This window comes from Fulmarus glacialis, unplaced genomic scaffold (assembly GCF_000690835.1).
Source record: "Fulmarus glacialis isolate BGI_N327 unplaced genomic scaffold, ASM69083v1 scaffold6358, whole genome shotgun sequence".
NCBI classification, from domain to species: domain Eukaryota; kingdom Metazoa; phylum Chordata; class Aves; order Procellariiformes; family Procellariidae; genus Fulmarus; species Fulmarus glacialis.
Window position 1 is genome coordinate 1 of NW_009228842.1, and position 20,692 is coordinate 20,692.

A 20,692-nucleotide genomic window follows, 5' to 3' on the forward strand; every position below is an offset into this window, starting at 1 on the left:
AGAAAGGCGGGCGGGGGGCGAGCCGGCCGGCGGGGCTCGGAGCGCGGCCTGCCAGCTGACCGACGCGTTGTTTTGGTTTTTTTGTTTTTTTCCCCTCTCCTCCTTTCGTCGATTTCCTCCCTGGAGGCCTCCCGATGAGTTAAAATGGTGCTGAGGCTCGAGGGGAGCTGGTCGCTGCTCGTGGGCAAGAGGTTCCTCAGCCTGTCGGAGGAAGACGACAGGTCGTGGGACACCAGTCGCATCTCGGAATGGCCGTGGAAGTCAGGCAGGATCCGAGCAGTTTCACACACGGACATATCCAAACAAGACCTGAAGGTAACCGGGAACTTCCAAAGAGACCTTCTAAAACGAGAGTGCTTACCCTGTGACCTCGAAACTTCGTGAGCCTGCGTGTGTGTGGGTGTGTGTCTACACATACACATATATTCACGCTGTTGTTGGGGGAGAGAGGTCTTCTTGGTCAACTTGCCTGCTTAACGTGCTTGAAAACGTGCACCTCCGGCTAAAGCCCCCAATGTGCTTGTACTAATGCCGGAAATTACCTCAGACTAATTATAAATGTGCCTTCTTCACCAGCATTTTGAAAACTTCACGTTTTTATTGCACCCGCTGAGCCTAGGTTTTATTTCTGGATATTTCCTAGATGTAATTTAAGACCTTGTCAGTTGTAAACGAGTTTTTTTTTTCCCCAGAGATTGCAGTTACTTATGAAACCGAAACACTCCTGTGTTGATGGGATTGGTGACTTTCTTTCTTGCTCTTTGAAGTAGTTGGTAATGAACAAGTACTTCTACTGTCTTAAAAGATGTACCAAATTCGTGTATAGTGTTGGAGGTTTCTCAGGCTCTTCTTGCATGGTGGCCACTTATTAATAATGGTTACCAATGGGATTTTTAATCACGCAATCAATTACTGCAAGCTTAACTATGTATTTTGGGTGGGAGTTAAGCGACTCTCACAGTTTGACTGTGAAGCTCTTAAGGGGCTATTTGGCAACTGTAGTCAGTAAAACTATTCAACCGTGTCTGGGCAATTACTATAGCATACAAAGTATTCGCTAAGGACAAAACTCCATTATATTAATGTCATCCTGTTACATGGTTCTCTTAGTTTCTACAAGGGACTTCGGTGGCAGGCTGTTCTATGACAACAAGAACAGTACCATCTTTCAATTAAAACTGTTTCCTTGCCTTTTTTTTTTCTTAACGGGAAGAACTTTGTGACTTCTGATTAACTGAAGAAGCACCTGCTCCTTGTCAAATGAGAAGAAATCGTACGTGTTTCTCACACTTTCTTGAAAGTGTAACCTTTGTTATGAAGAGTCCCGAGTTGTTAGAGGCCGAGCTTCTTGTTGTGGATCTGCAGCAGGGGTGGAGCTTTCCCCATCTTTGGCCGATGGGGCTGTGCCCATGCCGTACTTCCAGTGAGGAGGAAGATGTTGCTGCTGCAGAAAGCTCTTCTTAAGGACCTTCTTTGGGACTTAAAAGGAGAAGGAGCAGGTGCTGTTGGGGACTTTACTGTAAGCCTTGAAACTGGTTACGGTTCTGCCAGAAGCGATTGACTTAATGCGTTCACCAGTGAAAGTGTTAAAAGGAGTTGCAAAGTAGACAATCCAGGCATAGAGAGCCAAAACACATGCCATCTTCTTTCCTCTCTTGCAGCTCTGTGGAAGAGTAATGTATAGTTAGACTCAAAATAGTTAATGGATTAGGGGGAAAAAGGAGTTTCTAAAGGAGTAGAAATATTTAATCTTTTTGTATAGCGTCAGGAGCAAGCTACAGAATAGAAGGACTGTCAACTACTTCTGAAAGTATTTTCTCAACTGTGTTTTCCTGTTTGTGCAGTGTTGATACTATAGACAAAACAAGCCATTCTGGTTCTGGTACTTGTGTTATTTGCTTATCTCTTTCATTGTTTCCATGAACTTCAAAATGACTAAATTCATTTCTGCACCCATTAGTTTTACAACTCCTGTCTGTGGTAATGTTGTTTTGTGTGCATGCTTTTACTTGCCTTTTCCCTTAGAGGGAAGCTAAACACAAGGGAATGTTTTGAAGATTCACTCAACTAATGTTTCTCTGCTGTTAGGGTAAATTAGTTAAATGTATTTAGACTGGATCGTTATATTTTATGGGAAGAGGGAGTAATTTTTCTGAGAGTAGTGTTCTCTACCAAGACATTCTGATCCATGTATTCAGGCAAAGTTGTCTTTGTGGTCTTTCCCAATCCTTTGTTGATCTCCCTGTGTTGCCTATGAAAGAAGGGTAATGCCATCCCAAAGAAATTGGTCAAGCCACCATGTTTTTGCCATGAAGTGACAACTGCTTTCCTCTTGAAAAGTTTGTACAGATGCTTCAGAGATTCGTAAAGATAAATATGAGTTAAAAGCAGGCAGCAAATGACCTTCACATTATATAAATTGATCACCTTTACTGGCGTACTGTCATTTGTGCTTTCAATAAATTAACTAAAATTATTCTTTGGGACTCTTATTCTTAAAATATTTCTGGAAAAGCAGCTTGTTTATTCAAGTACTCTAGTTTAGAGTTTGTGGAAAATGCTTGTGCCACTGCTGTATGCAGTCCTTTGAAGCTTTTGGGATTTTTTGCTGTGTTTTTCCCTGATTGTAAACACTAGTGGCAGAGTTAAAACATTTAACTGCCCTTGAGCAGCAGAGGACTTTTTGAGTTGTAGAGTTAAATAGCAGTATTAATGTTTTATGTGACAGTAATGATGACAAAACAGTTAATATTGCCTATCACTTATAAAATACTAGGTCAGCCTGGGATGCTTTAGTGATTGCTTGATTGTCTGACAGAAGGGCAATAAGCGTATTTGCATATAAGTACTTTTAATGATCTTTTTTTTTTTTTGAGGAAATTGGTGTTTGTTTATCCTTTTTTATGTTATATGTGTCTGAATTTTGTGGTTAGTCACTCCTTCACGTTGTTTCCTTTCTGTAGATTTGTGTAGAATTTGATGATGAGTCATGGGAAAAAAGAAGATGGATAGAAGTCTACAGCCATAAAATGAAAGCATTCCTGGTGGAGCAAAAGCTGGTACTGGCTGAAAGAAAATCTCAAGCCAATTCTATGTCTCCTGTCCAGTGGCCTGCAATGGCAAGTATACGCTTGGCCTAACTCACTTTGGTTCTGCAGTTCCATCTTCCAATGACCGTGTTGTTACAAGTGTGAATTTCTCAAGTACAGTTTCACTTGTGTACTCTTACATGTAATCTGGAGGGAGACTAAATCTCTTTGTACAGCTAGAGCTAGGCAGAGCTTGTAAGCATTTGAAGTTGGTATGTTGTGCCTGGAGACACAGGAATGTATTTTTATGACTTTGCTTCCCTCCCAGACCACTATTCTGTACAATGTTAGTTTCTTCTCCCTCTAGTCTCTTGTTTCTTCCTTCTTTCATGAAATTGCAGTTAAGAATAGAGAGAAAAAGGGTAAATAATAGGTTTCTAAGGAAAGCCTGTATTTTTATCTTAAATTCTTGTTTTACTCTGCCTCAACTACTGTTAATTCTTCAGTGATTCTTCTTCTGAGACAAAAATAATTTGGATGACTCTCAGTGAAGGCTGCCTGGCACAGATGATTTGTGAGATTTGGGTTTTGTGCATATAAAAACCTGAGCTACACTGTACAAGCCAGAGAACTGAGCTTTCTGTAACTGCCATGCATGGCTGGCTAGGCAAATTAGCCAGTAGAAGTGAACAGGGAACATTTCTTAACATATTCAGTCAGTATAGTTTTACTTGACTGCTTTGGATATTGCTACTCATAAAAGTAGTTGTGAAATAAATGAAGATGTAAACTTGCTGTATGTTAATTATGCTGAAGTTGTAGTCCATGTTTTAATACTCTTTAATTTTGCTAGATGTAAAGTATGCAGTGTAATTCATATTGCTGCATTTTAGATGAGCTTTTTTCTTAAGCAAAGCTAATCTAAGCAGATATTTATTGGAAGCAGGGCCAGATAAGATGGAGAGGAAGTGAAAAGATGAATCCTTAATTTTATTTCCTGACCTGTGTGTTAATATCAGCAGTTCTACTAGTAGATTTTGCTGATGCAATGTTCTGAAAACCTGCTTTAAACTTAGCTGTTACCCCTTTCCAAGTATCAGAACAGTTCTTACTGGATGCTTGTCTTCAATTTATGCATAAAGTTTTCCTCATGATGTGTTTGACGTGTCAGTTCATGCAGTGTACATGTTCCAAAGCTCATTTAGCAGAGGAATGACGTAGGATAAAGTAAAGCACAATACTGGAGCTTGCCTTGGCAAAAAAGACTTTCTCCCTTTCCCACCACACAAGGCAGGAAAGAAGGGGTCACAAAAGAGGAGTGTGGATTAACTTACTTAAGTCTTGATCACAACTTACTGATTCAAGTATATGGGAGAGTGTGTTTCTGACAAATGGAATAGCTTTGCAGAACTCCTGTAATGCCTGGTCACTCTTGGAGAGGCTCTTGTTCCTCTTATGGTGATACTGCCCCTTTGCCAATGCTGCCCTAACGGAAGTGAAAACAACAAAGGGGAAGAAAGTCTTTGTTTGCTTTATCAGTCCTTTGGAAACCCAAACACATACTCCATCAGAATGATTTTCTTTTTTTCTTTTAAACGAGGCACAAATGTACCTTTCACGTGGGGAGGAGTTATTCTTGCCACTTCTGATGCTCCAGGCTCCTGATGCCTACCCACTCAGAGCTGGTACTGCAGGACTAGGCAAAATTTAACCTTGAGCATGTTAGGAAGAGTTCAGAAGCTTTTAAAGGAAATTGATTCTTGTCTGTTCTTAAAGCCTTTGGTATACCTGAACACAATTTCATTACTGTACTGCAGCGGTATAACAACTATGAGGCTATACAAGTCATCAAACATGTCTAAACTAAGGCTTCAGTCTATTATCAATGTTGCATGAGCTCTGAGAACTTTAATGTAAGCCATGTAGCAGGCCTTCATTGATTTGCTAGTTATTCCCCCAATCTACCATAAGGAGGATTTTTCATTAGCATATCCACAATTAGAACTCTTAGTATTAGTAAGTTCTTCATGTTGAGATGAATGATCAATGATTGTTAATGACAGCTGCTTGAACTGAATTCCTAACTCATTCTAATAAATTAATTTCAGGTGTAGTCCAGTAACTCCTTTATTAGGCATGTATTAGAAGTTTTATTAGAAACTTGCTTTGTTTCAAGAGTTGCATGTAGATGTGGTATCTTAACAGCGAAGTAGATGCAAAACTAAAATAACTTTTTAAATGCAAATGAGGAATGATGAGATCGTCTTACTCTGTTTCTAAGAAAATGTTTATCACTCTTCTAGACTTACAAATCCTTAGTGGACAAAGCTGGTTTGGGATCAATGGTTTCAGTACGCTATCTTGGTGAAGAGAGATGTGTTTTTCTTTCTAAAGACCTTTTGACACCTATTCAGGTAATCTTGTATGGCATTATAAAGATGGAGGATGAATCTTTTATCTTGGTATTTAAGATATGTCAAGTTAATATCTTCTAAATGCAAACTTTAGATGGGTAAAAACTTGGAGTAGGTGTTTATTGCCGTAACTCATAAATACCTGTTCTGAATGTAATGTGTCTGATTAAAAACCTCTGAGGCTGATCCAGGACACGGTCACTTAAAAGTGCTGGATGAGGGAGTGTGCTAGGACAGTTAGTCACCTCAGGTGACAGCAATTGCATCATGTTGATGTTGGGGATAATCTGGAATAGTTTCCTTTTGTTCTTGTGAACATGGCTGTTATTACTATGAAAGGAGTTGCAGGGATGTCTGGAATAAATCTTGCTATTTAATAGAAACACATCACTTCTAACCCTACACAAATGAGGAAGTGGGCAGGATGTAAATGAGATGGTTAAATTATAGTCCCTTTATTGAGCACCAGGAGGCAAGTTTGTTAGTGAAAATTACGTAGAGATGGGTTGAAACAATTGCCCTGTGTGTCTGACTGGTCAGGCATTTTGAAGAATAGTATCTGTTAATGATAAAACCTTTTCAGGAAGCTACTCTCAAGACCTATAAAAAGTCTGAATAAAACTTGTAATAGATGTCCCATGTTGAGACTGCTGGTAGTGTCATCATTAGTGTTCTACTTTGACTTGTTAGCAGTCAGACAACTCCTCTTAAGAAACTAACAAAAGAATCAAAGCTAAATTTGAGTTGTAGATTGTTGTCTTGCCTGTGTTGGCTCAACACAGAGTAGAGATTTCTTTATGTAGAAGCCTTATCTCAATACTGCAATGGGAAGACTGCTCTGCTTTTCTGGCATCTTGAATAGCAGTTTCTTGACTACTAGCTCTTCAGCCTTCTGCTTTTTACAAATACCAGAGCAGTGCTTGGTACAAAAAGAAACAAACCAACCAACCAAACCCCCTTTTTTTTTTATTACCACTCTGAGCCATTGGTAAAAACTTGCTCTAAACTTTCCATTTCAGAATCAATTCTAAATATTGTCAAGCAGCTTGTTTTAGATAACAATAGAGGGAAAAAACCTCACCTAAAATATAAATAAATGATGCCGAATAATGTTGAATGATTTAGATGTGACTGACTCTGTTTTCACTCATATAAACATTTTATAATGGTATCTTGAGATGGACTGGATCCTGGCATTATTATCGTAAATAGAAACATAAAACTTAAAATATTTGCATTTGCATCTGCTCAGGACTACTTATAAGTTGCTACTTCTGAGAACTTAAAATCCTAAATTAAAAAATGGATGGTTCAATTAAACTTAGTGCTCATTAGCAGTGTAGTAAAACAAAGCCAGATTGTTTTCAGAACAATATTAAAGTGGACCTGGAGAGCTCACTTCAGTCTGGCTTGCAGATGGTCGATCCAGATTAGTGGTAAGGGAATGATGTCTGCCTCAATAAATGCAATATCCTAGGAGCTGAAGGAACAGAGAGTAATGAGAAACTTGTTGGACTTGTATGAATTGCTGCTATCTTGTTTCTAAATGTTATGGGGTTTTGTTAATCAAAAGCATTATCCTTAATACCGGCTTCTATATTTTTTTTTCCTAAATAGGATGTGGACAGTTCCAGGCTTCCTCTTAAGGATGATCAAAGTGTTAGTGAAGAAATTCAGGCTTTGGTTAAGAAACACCTAGATGAAACACGCTTGGTGCAAGGTACAAGCATACTCTGTAGCGGAAAAGTCTGGCAATAAATACTCAGGTCAAAAGGGAAATCTTTGCAGTGATGGTGTAAATTACTGTAATCTCTTTTAGGGATAAAAGCTTTTTTAAAATACTGTTCCACTTTCTTTCACAGCAGTGAATACAAAATGTGAAGGATTATAGAGATTTAAGTTTCAAGTATCTCCTTTGTAAGAGTGAGTACGTCATTTAGGCACATATAGATGGCCTGGCACTTGTGAGAGAGGTATCATATTTGTAGCAATTCTCATTGAAATTATTTGGAGTTGTTTATTGTTTCAAGTGGCTTGATTTTTTTTTTTCAGTCTGCTGCTTATTTATAAAAACTTCCAAAGTTTTATATAAAGACTACTGTTTTAGTCAAGTTAAAATTGTTATTTTTTAGATTTGCCAGCTTCACATTCTTAATTACTGGGTTCATACAAGCATGTTTGTAGTCATATGCTTGCATATGCAAGAAATGTCTTACTTTTATGGAAAGGTAAATACTGCAACTTAGCGTTGTCATTTCCAATACTGTAAAGAGAGGAAAAATTCACATCTAATCATTGAATCTTCATTTCCATGTCCACTGATCTGCCTCACGGTCTGAAATCTGGAGGTCAGTCTGGCCTCTGCTGCATGTCTTAACCTCCAGAAAACTTCATTAAACTATTCCAGGAAGGAGGTAGCTGGAACATAGTTTTATCATGCTTTTCCCCCCTCCCCTCCTAGCTATGTGGAAGTTGTCTCAAGGTTCTCGGCTTGTTTTTTTTACTTGCATCTTGCGTGCAGTACTGTTGGCAGATTCACGCTGGTAACTGTGATGATCTTCACGCTCCCTTTTTCTTAAGCTCCCTTTTCTTGTTTTTTTTTTTTTTCCAATTTTTAAGGTGGAAAAAATATAATTGGTTCAAAAATTAGAATTTATAGCCTGGATCCATCTACTCAGTGGTTCACAGCAGTTGTTGTCAATGGTAATCCAGCTACGAGAACTCTAGAAGTCAACTGTCAGGAGGTAAGAACCAGTTGCTGTGGGTTTACAAACAGAGATGGGGAATGGGTGAGAACTTGTATTTATATCCCCACCAACACCATTTTTAATTCTGTCCTTACTGTAATAAGCTTAAAAAAAATGGGGATCAGTGTAGTGCAGAATAATCTATTACCCCAAAGTGTTTCTCTATGCTGCTGATAGAATTATCAAATAACAAATGGCCTTCTACTCAAAATGAGGGAGACCTGGAATTTTTATTTGAAGAGTGAGGTATATGTACGATCCTGGTTTCTTTGCTTTCTATGCTGTGTAGACAGTGCTCTGAAGCACCAGTTTATATGTGTGTTTTCATGCAGAGACACGTCACAACAATATATTGTTAAATTCAGCTTGGTATTCAAAGAACCTAGGAGTTAAGTGTCTAAACTTAGTCTATACCACAACATCTAAGATAAATACATTCAAACAGTAACTTTCACCTCTCTAAATGGCTGCTTCTGTGTTTTTGTTCCTTTTCAAGATTCCAGCTTTAAAAACTCTTGATCCAGAGTTAATTCATGTTGAAATCATATATGACAACAATGGAAAATGTGGTAAGACCTAGTATTGTTTTTCCTTCAAACACTAAGTAGCATATTTGTGATAAATAGACTGATCTTGATCACCTTCTCTTCCAGATAAATCTAAAAGAATTGGGGGCATGAAAAGGAAGTCATCTGAGAATAGTGGAAGTGTTGATGCTAAACACACAAAATCTTCTCCTGAGGTAGTATCTTGCTGTGTTATATATGACTGTTATATAATGGTTATGTCATTTCTCAGAACAGTCTTAAATAAGGATTAGATAGGAAAGTGGAATAATAAATATAATCCCTGGGAGGGCGTGCTGAGTTCTTTGAAACTTGTCTAGGCATGGGTAAAACATCTTGCCTCGTGATAATCGGAGAAAAAGTTACTGAGCCTTGAAGGTTGGTTTTTTTTAAACTGTGCTTTTTGCTGCCTCCTTCTGCTTAAGAGTTAGCCTGCCTGGTCATGTATTCTGTAGTGGGAGAAAACGCAAAACAGTTCTCAAGTTTATAACCGTTGCTTTTCATGTTCTTTCTTCCTTTAACTATTTTGTACTTAAACCCAAAACTTTCAGCTAGACTTGCATGCTTTGAGGATTCAAGCTACACAAGCAGCAGTCTGGAAGAATGTTGTTTCAGTACAAAAAGGGAATAAGACTACTTTTCTAGTACTTCCATGTCTACATTTTATTTTTGTGAGTGACCTGCCAAGTATCACTGAGATCTAAGAAAACTGTCTCAAAGGTCAAAAGATGATCTGGGTAACTTAAGTATAGAAACGCAAATGAAAAATAATGGCTTGGCTAAAGAACGGTACTTCAAACTTGCCCTATAATTTTGTCCCAGTGTTTCAGACCAAAAATTGCATTTTAGGCAGGAGTAGCCTTCTGGGAGCTCTGGAGTGGTGGTGGGGTGGGAGGGTTGGGTTTGTTTCTTTTTTTTTGGCTTTGTGTTCTTGGCTTTTATGCAGTCAGTCCTGTGCCGAGTCAACTGTGTAGATCTGGCTAATGACTGGATATCATTACTAGAAATCTTTAACAGCTTCACAAAGATACGGCATGAGGTAGCAAGTACAGGGTAAGATTCCTCAATGAAAAGAGTGATCTATCTTGTATTTACCATTGACAAAGAGCATGCAGCAAATCAGCATGAAGTACCTAGTGCACTGCAGTCCTACTCTGCATATGTTGTTTCTATAGCTTGTGCTTGAGTACCTTTAGCATTTTTCGGGTGTTCAGTTTGCCAGTCTTTGGCTTTCTGCGTATTCAGCCATTGAGCAGCCTGCTTGATACACGCAAAGCTGGTCTTTATTTCATATTCCAAAAGTCCTGCAGAAGAGTTATGATCTGAATTCATAGCTTGTTTCACCATAGTTTTTCTTTAACGTAGTGAAGTTACTTACTTCTAATTTTCTAGCCTGCCTTCCTTTGAAGGACTGGATCCTTTATCACTTTGGTACTCCTTGGGAAATGTCTTGCAACTATTTTCTCAAAATGGTACACTCAAAGCGAGTGTACTTTCTAATAGGGAAAGCAGAAGCTCTGTTTGTTTCTCTGATTTTGGTGGATGTTAATATATGGGAGGGATAAGCTGAAGCCATATTTTTTGTTTTACTTAAAATGTGATAGTACTCTGATTTCTAATATGGAGTTAATTAATTCCAGTGGTTTTTTTTGAGAGCTTGTCTTGATGTCTGACAGCTGTGTTATACCAAAGCAGAAAGGAAATATTTTGGAGTTGATGGTAACGAGCTGTAGTGTAACTTCCAGCAGTAAGCTGAGCATGTGGGAGTGGAATATGGATGTTAGACCTGAGGAAGGAGTCCCACAAAAACCTACTGTTTTCACAGACATTTGCTAATTTGGTAGGCCTGTTGTATTACTAAAAGAATTGTAGATTTGTAAGGCTGGTGATTCAGTCAGCACAGGATTTCTTTACTTAACACTTTCTAGAATCCTAGTACAAAGATTTTCTCACTACAGGGAAGTTTACATCTAGACTTTTGGCAATGTCAGACTAACTTCACAGTTTTAATTTTCTCTCTGAAAGCTATTTCTGAATTCTGATTGCTGCAATTATTTTAGAAAGAACATTGCAGTGGCAATTATGAAGAGCAGAGCTTTCTATCTTCCTTTCCACGTTCTTAATACACCTTCCTTCCCCCAAAAAAGTTTGTTGTTAATTGGGGGAAAATGAATTAATGTGAACAGTGTTTCATGGAACCTGTAAGGTTTAAAAAGACACTCTAAGATCTTTCCATCTTATGGGTTGAGTGAGGAATGGTCTTCAATGAGCTTTACTAAACATGGTGGGAAGGGCATTAATGTATTTTTCTTTTTAAGCTGAACCCTGCAAAGCAGTATTTCTGTTATCCTGAATTTTCCTAACTGTTAAAATCTTCCTTATAGGTTTCTCCCAGTCAGGGACATGTGCAGTCAGTACCAACAGTGTTGGGTGAAGCATTGCTAGGATGTACTCCTGCTAATAAAGACCAAAGGCATCAAGGCCTGCCCCTGCCAGCTAACTCACCACCCAATCTTGGTGCAGAAACTCCTCAGGGGTAAGGAATCAGCAGTTTATGCTTATGCAGACTTTTCCTCCAAAAATAATTTCAGTTCTTAGCAAAACAAACTCAGAGGTCATTTTAAAGAACTGTAGTAACTAGTCTTCTATAATATTGGCATAGAAAAGTGTTAGACTTAATTGTTCTGGATACATAATGTGCTTGCTTATGCCATATTTTTCTTTTTTATAGAATCAGAATGGTTTGGGTTGGAAGGGACCTTTAAAGGTCATCTAGTCCAACCCCCCTGCAATGAGCAGGGACGTCTTCAACTAGATCAGGTTGCTCAGAGCCCCGTCCAACCTGACCTTGAATGTTTCCAGGGATGGGGCATCTACCACCTCTCTGGGCAACCTGTGCCAGTGTTTCACCACCCTCATTGTAAACCATTTTTTCCTTCTATCTAGTCTGAATCTACCCTCTTTTAGTTTAGAACCATTACCCCTTGTCCTATCACAACAGGCTCTGCTAAAAAGTCTGTCCCCATCTTTCTTATAAGCCCCCTTTAAGTACTGAAAGGCCGCAATAAGGTCTCCCCGAAGCCTTCTCTTCTCCAGGCTGAACAACCGCAACTCTCTCAGCCTTTCCTCATAGGAGAGGTGTTCCATCCCCCTGATCATTTTTGTGGCCCTCCTCTGGACTCACTCCAACAGGTCCATGTCTGTCTTGTGCTGAGGGCTCCCAAGCTGGACGCAGGACTGCAGGGGGGGTCTCACCAGAGCAGAGCAGAGGGGCAGAATCACCTCCCTTGACCTGCTGGCCGTGCTTCTTTTGATGCAGCCCAGGATACGGTTGGCTTTCTGGGCTGTGAGCGCACATTGCCAACGTTATCTTTGAAGTAGTTGCCTTTCAATGTCACAAGCCAATGTTACTGCTTCATAGACCCATCTGTAAACTGATCCATTACACATAGCTGTGGCGCCTACTTCTTGTCAAATGCATTCCTCCCTGCCCCCAAGAAAAATAGAACACATTCAGGCAGATGTGCTGTACACTAGCTTCTTGCAGACCAAGTACAGGTCCTCATATTTCTGTTGAACACCAGTGGCTTTAAACTTCTTTGTTACCTGTAGGAGGCTAGAAAATGTCCAACTGGGTGTAAAACCTTCCAGTACAGTGTTTCCCACTCCAAACTTTCCTTAAACAAATTTGATCGGATACTGCATTTCCATTATAAATATCACTCTAGAAGTCATGGTGTCAGCGTATTTTTCAATCAGATAAATGTCTCCAAAATACAAACTTCTGCATCAGCTGTGACAGGAGGAAAGGCAGTCAGGGGCCCGAGATGAAGGGTGTGTTTTACTCAGTTGTCTGACCATAGCAAGTATGGGAACTGTATTGTACCATGTAACTTTACTGAGTGTAATCACAGCTCCTTTGTAACTTGTATAATTTGAAGGCTAGCGTATTGTGCTTGTGCCCCCAATTCTGTCACAAAAGTGAACATATGTGGTAGAATTAGTGTGACAGGAAAACTCAAATTTTGTGTTCTATTTTTAAAAGAAGTGGTATAGGTTTTTTTCCACTTAGCTTTGTATCTCACAAGATAAATGCAGAAAAGATTTTTTTTTTTTTTTTTTTTTTTTTATTTGAACTTTTTGTGTGGGAGCGGTTTTACTGCCTCTGATATAGACTTGTAGTGCCAGCCGGAAGTTCCTTGAGTATTAGAATCTTCTCACACAGACATGCAAGTGAAATGCATTTGGTTATACAGCTGTTGCATGGAGAAAATGAGAAAGTAACTGTTTAATTGTGAGAGAAGGTAGTGGAGTAGCTGCAGTACCTAAATTTGTATGTGCCTGCATGTGCATACAGCTTTATCATTCTGTCCAACTCTTTAAAAAAACAAACAAACAAAACAAAAACACCAAAACCAAAAAAAACCCAAAACCCCTCAAAAAATCCCCACAAAAAACAACAACAACAAAAAACCCAAAACAAAACAAAAAACCCAAAACAAAACAAAAACTCCCAAAAAAACCCTCAAAAGCACAAACCTGTTTAACCTCACAAAATTTAAAATCTTGGAACATCAGAATTCAAAGTACATGATTAATTTTCTTCTTTCAAGCTTTAAATGTGACTAGATTGGGCAGCTGATGCCCTGATTCATTTGACACCTTCTTTGTCTAATTATTGCATGTTATGTGTTTCAGCACGTGTAGACGAAGCTTACCGGAAACTCATCCTTCTTGTCTTAATACTGGAATTAAACCACTGAAGGAAGATCTGACGGCCTTTCCTAAAGTGGGATTTATATCTAAAGAGCAAACGCAAAATCTTAAGGATCAAAATGGTAAATATACCTCTCTGACAACCTCAAGATCTTCATCTTTGACCAATTCAGCTAATGAAAAAGGAACCAACCTGAAAAATACAAATGAACCTCTTATGAAGCCCACAACAAACTTTCCAAAAGAGTGCATTTCTGTGAAACAGTTGCAACATCTTAACTCTTCCATAGCAATACCCAGAGTCAGTAGCACTGTTGAACTGCAGCGGACTTTAGATTGTAGACCCTCAACCTCAGATGCTCATCTTCTCTCTTTCACTGAGTCTGGAGTTAAATCACAAAGCAATTGCAATAGCCAGAACAGCCACAAAGGAAACAAGATTGATGAACTTATAGACATGGAATTTTTTGCTAGAAGAAATTCAAATGAGATTCTTTATGACAGAAATGAAAATGAAAGCTTTTGGACTGGAAGTGCCAAGGTCCAGGATAATAGTAAGTATTTTTAAAACTTCCTGTCATTTGAAAGTCCTTGTAGTTTCTGTGTAACTACATAAAAGTGGGTCCTCTGTAACGTACACAAAATTAGTAATTTAAATTGTGTGAGTGAATCTGGAATTTGAGTCATTCATGGGTTCTTTTACAAGGGGAATGTAATAAACTTGAGAAAAATGTCCTTTCCTGATAAAGGAAAAGGACTAATCATTAATTTCTAGAAATAAGTTGTTACAAAATGTATGCAAGAACAGAATGGCAAAACGGGTTACAAAAACAAGGTTCTGTTTGGAATGCAAATGCTGATGGCATAATGAGGCTGCTTTTTTTTATTTTTAGCAATGGTGCTAAATTTTGCAAGTATGGTGAGAGATGGAAGTTGTTCTCAACAAAGCTTTTTTCAAGAGGGGCTTTTACTTAATAACTGTTCTGAAAACAAAACAAACAAACAAAAAACCTCAACCAACCAAAAAAAAAAAGAAAACCCACCCAGCCTCAAAACAACCCACCTTGTTTCTATGTTTTCTGTGGCCCAGTTCCACTTAGTGAACTCTTCAAGTTTTCCACATGGGACAGAATGGGAAAGGCTGAAGTTGTTTGAGGAGCTGGACTCCGATGTTACATATTGTGCTGTGCATCAGGCGGTATAGCCGATCATTCAGGGTTCTGGGAATCTCCCTACGCATCCACCTCTTTTTTTCTTTCCAATCTCATGTTGCTTGGTCTTGGATTAGCATGTGCTATTCCATAATTAACACGGGTACACAGCCAGCCAAGTAGTCACTGTTGTGCCCTGCTTAGCCTCAGCCGCAACGTGGGAGGAAGAGAGATGTTTGGCATCTGTTACAGTAAGATGCTGAAAGCTGTTGCATCATGAAGGGTGAAAACAGGACTGAGAAATGGCCTGGTTGTGCTTTTGGTGTCATTATTTGTGAAATGTGGTCGCTTCATGCCCTGGTCTACTCAGGTAGTCCAGCCCTGATGGCTGAAGAACTTTCATTAAACGCAGATGCTCTTTCAAAATATTCCTCTGAGGAGGAGCGAAAGGAGCTGTTAAACTTGGGTCTACAGACTATGACTCCAGTGGAACTATAGGTTGAGAAGGTTTCTACTGACCTGAAAAGAGGTTTCTGCCAACTGCAAATATTTTAGTATAACTTTGTTTCAATGTAGTGTGAAACTTACAGGAAAAGTTGACATGGATCTTTCACTAAAATACATTCCCTTGCACCTTTATATGAGAAACTGAAGCTTGTCTAATCTACGCTACTCTTCCCTGCAGTAATTGTTCGCAAGTCAATTTTAGCAGATGCTTCTAAAGTGAAGAAGCTGCAGCAAAGTGGAGAAGCATTTGTACAGGATGGTTCCTGCAATAATATCGCACCTCACTTGCATAAATGCAGGGAATGCCGTTTGGATAGTTATCGGAAGAACAAAGAGCAAAGAGACTCCACTGTCTTTTGTCGATTCTTTCACTTTAGAAGGTAAGAACAATTTTGACTCTGTTTAGACCTTGATATTCTTTAATGTGAATAACATACCCCACGTCTGAGTTGGACATACAACCTTTTTTCCTTTTCTGATCAGGGGGCCGTTGAGTGCTCACTGTTAGCTATAACAAGGATCTTCATCTTCCAGGACAGATGAAAAAACAGTTATTTGGTCAAAGTGGTCTCATTTAGGTCTCTGGTTCAAAACTGCTAGATGTCAGTGTGTAGTTGTTAAGCTATAAGGCTAATATGCCTAACTAATGAGCGGTTGCCTGTGTTTTTTTAGTCCTCAGAAATTTTTTAACTGCTTCATTTGAGTAGAAAATATTTTGGCAGGACTTTGAGCTCTTTATTTTGCTATTCTGGGCTGAGTGCCAATGGGATAACATGAGTTTAGTTTGAGTGCTACAGCTCAGTAGTATTGGAGATAATAGTGAGAGGGTAGATTCCGTGCATGTCTCCTAAAGTTTAGTGGTTGGAAATGTGAAATGTTAGATATACATCCACAGCTGTGGAAGAGTTGCAGTAAGTGGCCAGGGGCTTTCAGCTGGAGTCATGGAATAGTGATGGACAAAATAGTAATTTACATTGTGTGTTGCTCCGTTCTTTGTTCCACTTTACACTTGAGAGTTTGTGCCACTTCTTTAAGCTTGCTATAGAAACATTTAATCAGTACACTCTCTGGGTTTCAGGAGGGCAGATGGGGCCAGCAAGGCAACTTTAAGGAAAACCTGCTGACTGTGGAGTGGTGGTTGCTTTTCCAAATCTGATCTGCCGCTTCAGATCCATTACACCCCACCCACAGCCCCCAGAGCCTGATTCTTGAGTTGAACAGTCAAGGTCTTTTGATGTTTTATCTCTTTAGCTCTTAAGACACCATGAGGGACCCTTTCAAAAAGAGTGTTAAACTGTTACTTAAAGCCTGTCTATAAGCCCAGGGTGGATGTTCTCAAACTGCAGTGTCTGGCTGTTTTTTAACATGTCCTTTACTTTGTTTTCAAGTTGTGTAAATTTTTTCCATGACCTGTTTTGATCTCATGTCCAGATGTTGTTGCATGCTTCTTTTTATTTCCCCCCACACCCATTTAAGCTTTGAGGCATGGACTGTGTTTTATGGGAAGAAGGTAACGCTTGTGATATTAGAGAGGAAAAGCAAACATACTAGTTATCACAAGGGAGATGGGAAGCTTACTTATTCTCAGTTTTCCTTTTTATTTTCAGAGGAATGACTTTCTTTTGAGTCTCTAGGTAGAATAAAAAGAAGCTATAGGCCTGAAGACCTTTTGAAGAGAGAAAACGGAAAGCAGAAAGGTTACAAAGATCATGAAAAAATACTTTTCAGTTGTTTCTTGAGGTTTATTCTTCCACCGCAACACCATCCCCCTTGCACACTTTGTAGCTAAAGGTTTAAAAAAAAAAAAGGAAGATGTGTTACTAATCTGTTATTTAACCTCAGATTAGAGATTTTACTATAGTAAGTCTTGGAATAATCTGACACTAATTGAAACATTCAAAAAGGTGTGAGACCAGAATAACAACAGACTATGCTAATTCATCTTTTCAGGGTAAAAATCCAGACTTGCAGTGCAGTTCAAAGTAGTTGAATCCTTCAGTTTAGAACTTGAACCTGGTGGAACTGTCTCTTTTTATTGAATGTGAAATCTGCAAAGTCTGAAGATGGCGTTTGTCTGATGATATCAGTTGCCAGCACATGTTTTCTTGCCACACTTAACACTATAGTGAGCACATGTTGTCATCAGAAGTCAACTTCCCTCTACAGCATTTAGTAAAAAGGTTCCTGAAAACATGAGCAGAACTCTTGATGTTTTTTATTTAATAAACTACTAACAATACAGATCTCATTCTTTCCACCTACTCAGAATCACTCAAGAATATCTTACTCAAATTTTGCTGGATTTTTTTGGCAGCTACTTCCAAATTAATTGTTACTGAAATAAGTTGTATTTTTACGGTGTTCTAATGTCTCTTGTGAGTTGTACATAGTTCTAGATTAAATTTTTACTGTTACCTCCCCTAGATGTGATCCTTAATGCCAGTGCATTTAAAAATTATGTTAACCTGGTTTGGTTTTGTGTGAATAAAAAAATCTTTAATTAGGAAATCTACCTTACTACAAAAAAAATGATGTTTTGAGTCTTTTTTTTTTAAACAAGCAGTACATTAAGCATGCTTAATGCTAATGACAAGTATGTTTATCCATGTCTCTTGCAACCATTAAGTGTTAAAGTTATTGACGTACAGTATACATGTTTACAGTTCAGGCATTGACTCATTGGAATGAATGTAAACTAATAAAACATTTGAGATGATGGGGTTTTCTCCTTTTCCCCCTCTTCCCACAGGTTGCAGTTTAATAAGCATGGAGTACTGCGTGAGGAAGGTTTCTTAACTCCGAATAAGTATGACCCTGAGGCTATTAGCTTGTGGCTACCTTTATCAAAAAATGTTGTGGGTCTAGATCTCGACACAGCGAAGTATATCCTAGCCAACATTGGAGATCACTTTTGTCAGCTAGTGATATCTGAAAAGGAAGTTATGTCTACGATTGAACCACACAGTAAGATCAATTTGTATTAAAATAATCTGTATTTTAATAGCTTTATGTGAAACTTTAAGCTTCTGACTTGTGTGAAAATATATTGCATGCATTTGGAAACATTGTATAAGACTTCAGCGTTTCCCTCTCTTCTCAGAGGGAGGTAACGGTTAAGATCTATTGTGAACTAGTGTCAACAGCTATTTGCTCACAGGCAGGGGGAAAGTAATTCTAACCTCCTTTATGTCAGAAGACTTTTCTCAATTTATCAAATTACTTTTCCTGTTGCAGAGAGTGTAATTCTGTTATGAAACACAGTGTAAAAAAAAAAAAAAAAAAAATTTAAATAAAACAGCAGGCAGCTGACAACAATCTATTCTTAGCATGTAAATGAAATAAAGCTTTCATTTTGACTACACAGATTCTGTTAGATTGCTTTGGTCCTATTTTGTTTTTCTTGCATAATGGACCTAATGCTGCCTGTCAAGTCAGTGGAGAAATCTTTTTCCTCCAGTAGCACTGTTTCAAGTGATTGTATGTACAGCTCTACTGGGAATAGAGCAGAGAGGTGCTATTGATAGGGTAACTGACTGTAGAACTTCATCAGTGCAGACAGGGCAAACCTTGCATCCTCGAATACAGGTTTTTAGCCACATCAGAACCTCTCTGTAACAAACATGAGCAGACAAATGGGGAAGGTTGTGATCTTGCACAGTCTCAGAGTAGAATGACTCTTAAAACCGTACTTGTTTTTTAGATTATAACTACATGACAGAGATGCAGTACAGTTTAGAAGACTGTCTACCCAATGTCTTCTGCATTTGGGTACTATTGATGTTATATAAAGATCATATCGGTTTACCAGTCACTCCAAGGTTTTAATAAAAGAAAAAAACTGAACAGGCTTGAATGCCCTTCGAAAGGAGAGGGGAGACTTGAGATGTTTCAGAAATGCTTGCTGTGGGGTCTTACCCTGGACTACTTGGAATCTGCAAGCTCTGATCTTTGCTTGAACTGGAACGTATTCAGGCCTGTGGAGCCAAAGTATCAATAGCCAGAGTGAGAAGTACAGACTGGAATACAAAAACACTTTCAGAAGGATGAAATTTTGGGTGGAATTCATGAAACAAAGTGGAGGTGTCGTGTTTCTTTACGGCAGAGGATGCATACCTACCAGAAACATCCTCTGCTTAAAAAAACAGTTGGTTTGAAAGGAGCAAAATGTCATGAATTCCTCTTTGTTTATTGCCCTGGCTGGTGAGAGTAAGAGAATTCGATTTCATTAAAATGGAGGATATTTTTAATGCTGTGGGTAGGAAAGAAGTAATTTACAGCCTAGATATTCATTCTTCTTTGAACAGTTCAGTGAAAGAGTGCTCGCTCAGTTGGCACAGGAAAAAGGTAGATTCTCCTGCCACCCCGATTTAAAGTTATGGTAAACTTTTCTTGGCAGAGTTCAGTTGAAATGATACCTTTTCGTAAAAATTCTGGCTCTGACAAACTGACCTTTTCCAAAATGTCAAAATATTTTATTCAAGTACTACTTTTTAGGGGATCATTTATGTTTGAATATTTTTGGACTCCACAGTATATGTCTCAGGGTCAGCCCTTCTCTCTTTTACCAGTGAATTACTGGACTCTGATAGGTAGAGCCACAAGACAAAAAAGTGTGAGGGAGAAAATTATTTGGGAGAGCTTCCTTAAAGAGAGTTCCTTAAAGAATAAGTAGAAAAGCACAAGTGAAATTATTCTGGTGTAGTAAAAGATTGACCAGTCTAAAAAGAACAGCTTGTTAGGTCACGTTGCTCCTTGGCCACTAAGTGCCAAAAGGAGACCTACAGAAAGAGGAGACAGGGTCAGACTACAGAGAGGAAACAAAAGAACAGGAGGAGGAGAAAAGGACAAAATCAGAAAACTGAAATATGAAATTACATGCAACAGATAACAAAAAACCCCTTCATTCTGTTTGGGGGAAATTGGAGGATTGACCTAGAAAATGGTAAATACAGTGCATGTTTTTAAAAGGCAGAGAAGAATGGAATTGGTGATATTTAGACCTCTGTCTCCTGGAAGAATTTTGAAGCAAGTAGTCAAACAATCTTTACTTCCTCCTTAAGAACAAACCATGCCAAGCTATTCTAGTTTTGTTCCATGGTTATAATGCCCATAATTAATGGGCATTATACAGAAGAAAGCAACAGATGTCTTGGATCCTGTTGTGGTTTTTTTAGCATATGTTAGGACATGGTCTCTCATAACTTGCTTTTAAAATTAATAAACATTGTGGGCAGAAAAGTTTCAGAGAAGTTACAAGTGTGGAAGGAGGTAGGAGGAGGCAGATGTGTGCTTTTTGTCCAGTCTAGTTTTCTAGCTGGCGACATAATGAAATGAAGATCAGGCTAAAATTATCTGTACATAATGCAGTCCTGGAAGGCCTTGTAATTTTTTGGAAAATACTGTCAATGTTTGGGATGTTTTGAGTGAACTGAAGAAGTGACTTGGAGTAAGGAAAGGTGGAATATAGTGGGTACACAAGAAACCTGAACAGAGTGGTCAGTTCTTCAGAGAATAGCAACTCACCATTCTGAGAAGGTCTGATACACACCTATCTATATATAT

General features: G+C 38.6%; 1 protein-coding gene across 1 annotated transcript; it reads left to right on the forward strand.

Moving 5' to 3' along the window:
* Nucleotides 1-122: 122 nt before the first annotated feature.
* LOC104081032 (lysine-specific demethylase 3A-like) lies at nucleotides 123-18,114 on the forward strand. Its single transcript, XM_009583616.1, has 11 exons — nucleotides 123-315; nucleotides 2,964-3,119; nucleotides 5,333-5,443; nucleotides 7,061-7,163; nucleotides 8,063-8,187; nucleotides 8,687-8,759; nucleotides 8,844-8,932; nucleotides 11,141-11,292; nucleotides 13,455-14,026; nucleotides 15,309-15,510; nucleotides 17,880-18,114. Exons 1-11 carry the CDS (start codon nucleotides 145-147, stop codon nucleotides 18,112-18,114), a joined length of 1,989 nt encoding a protein of 662 aa, XP_009581911.1. The 5' UTR covers nucleotides 123-144.
* The last annotated feature ends 2,578 nt before the right edge of the window (nucleotides 18,115-20,692 follow it).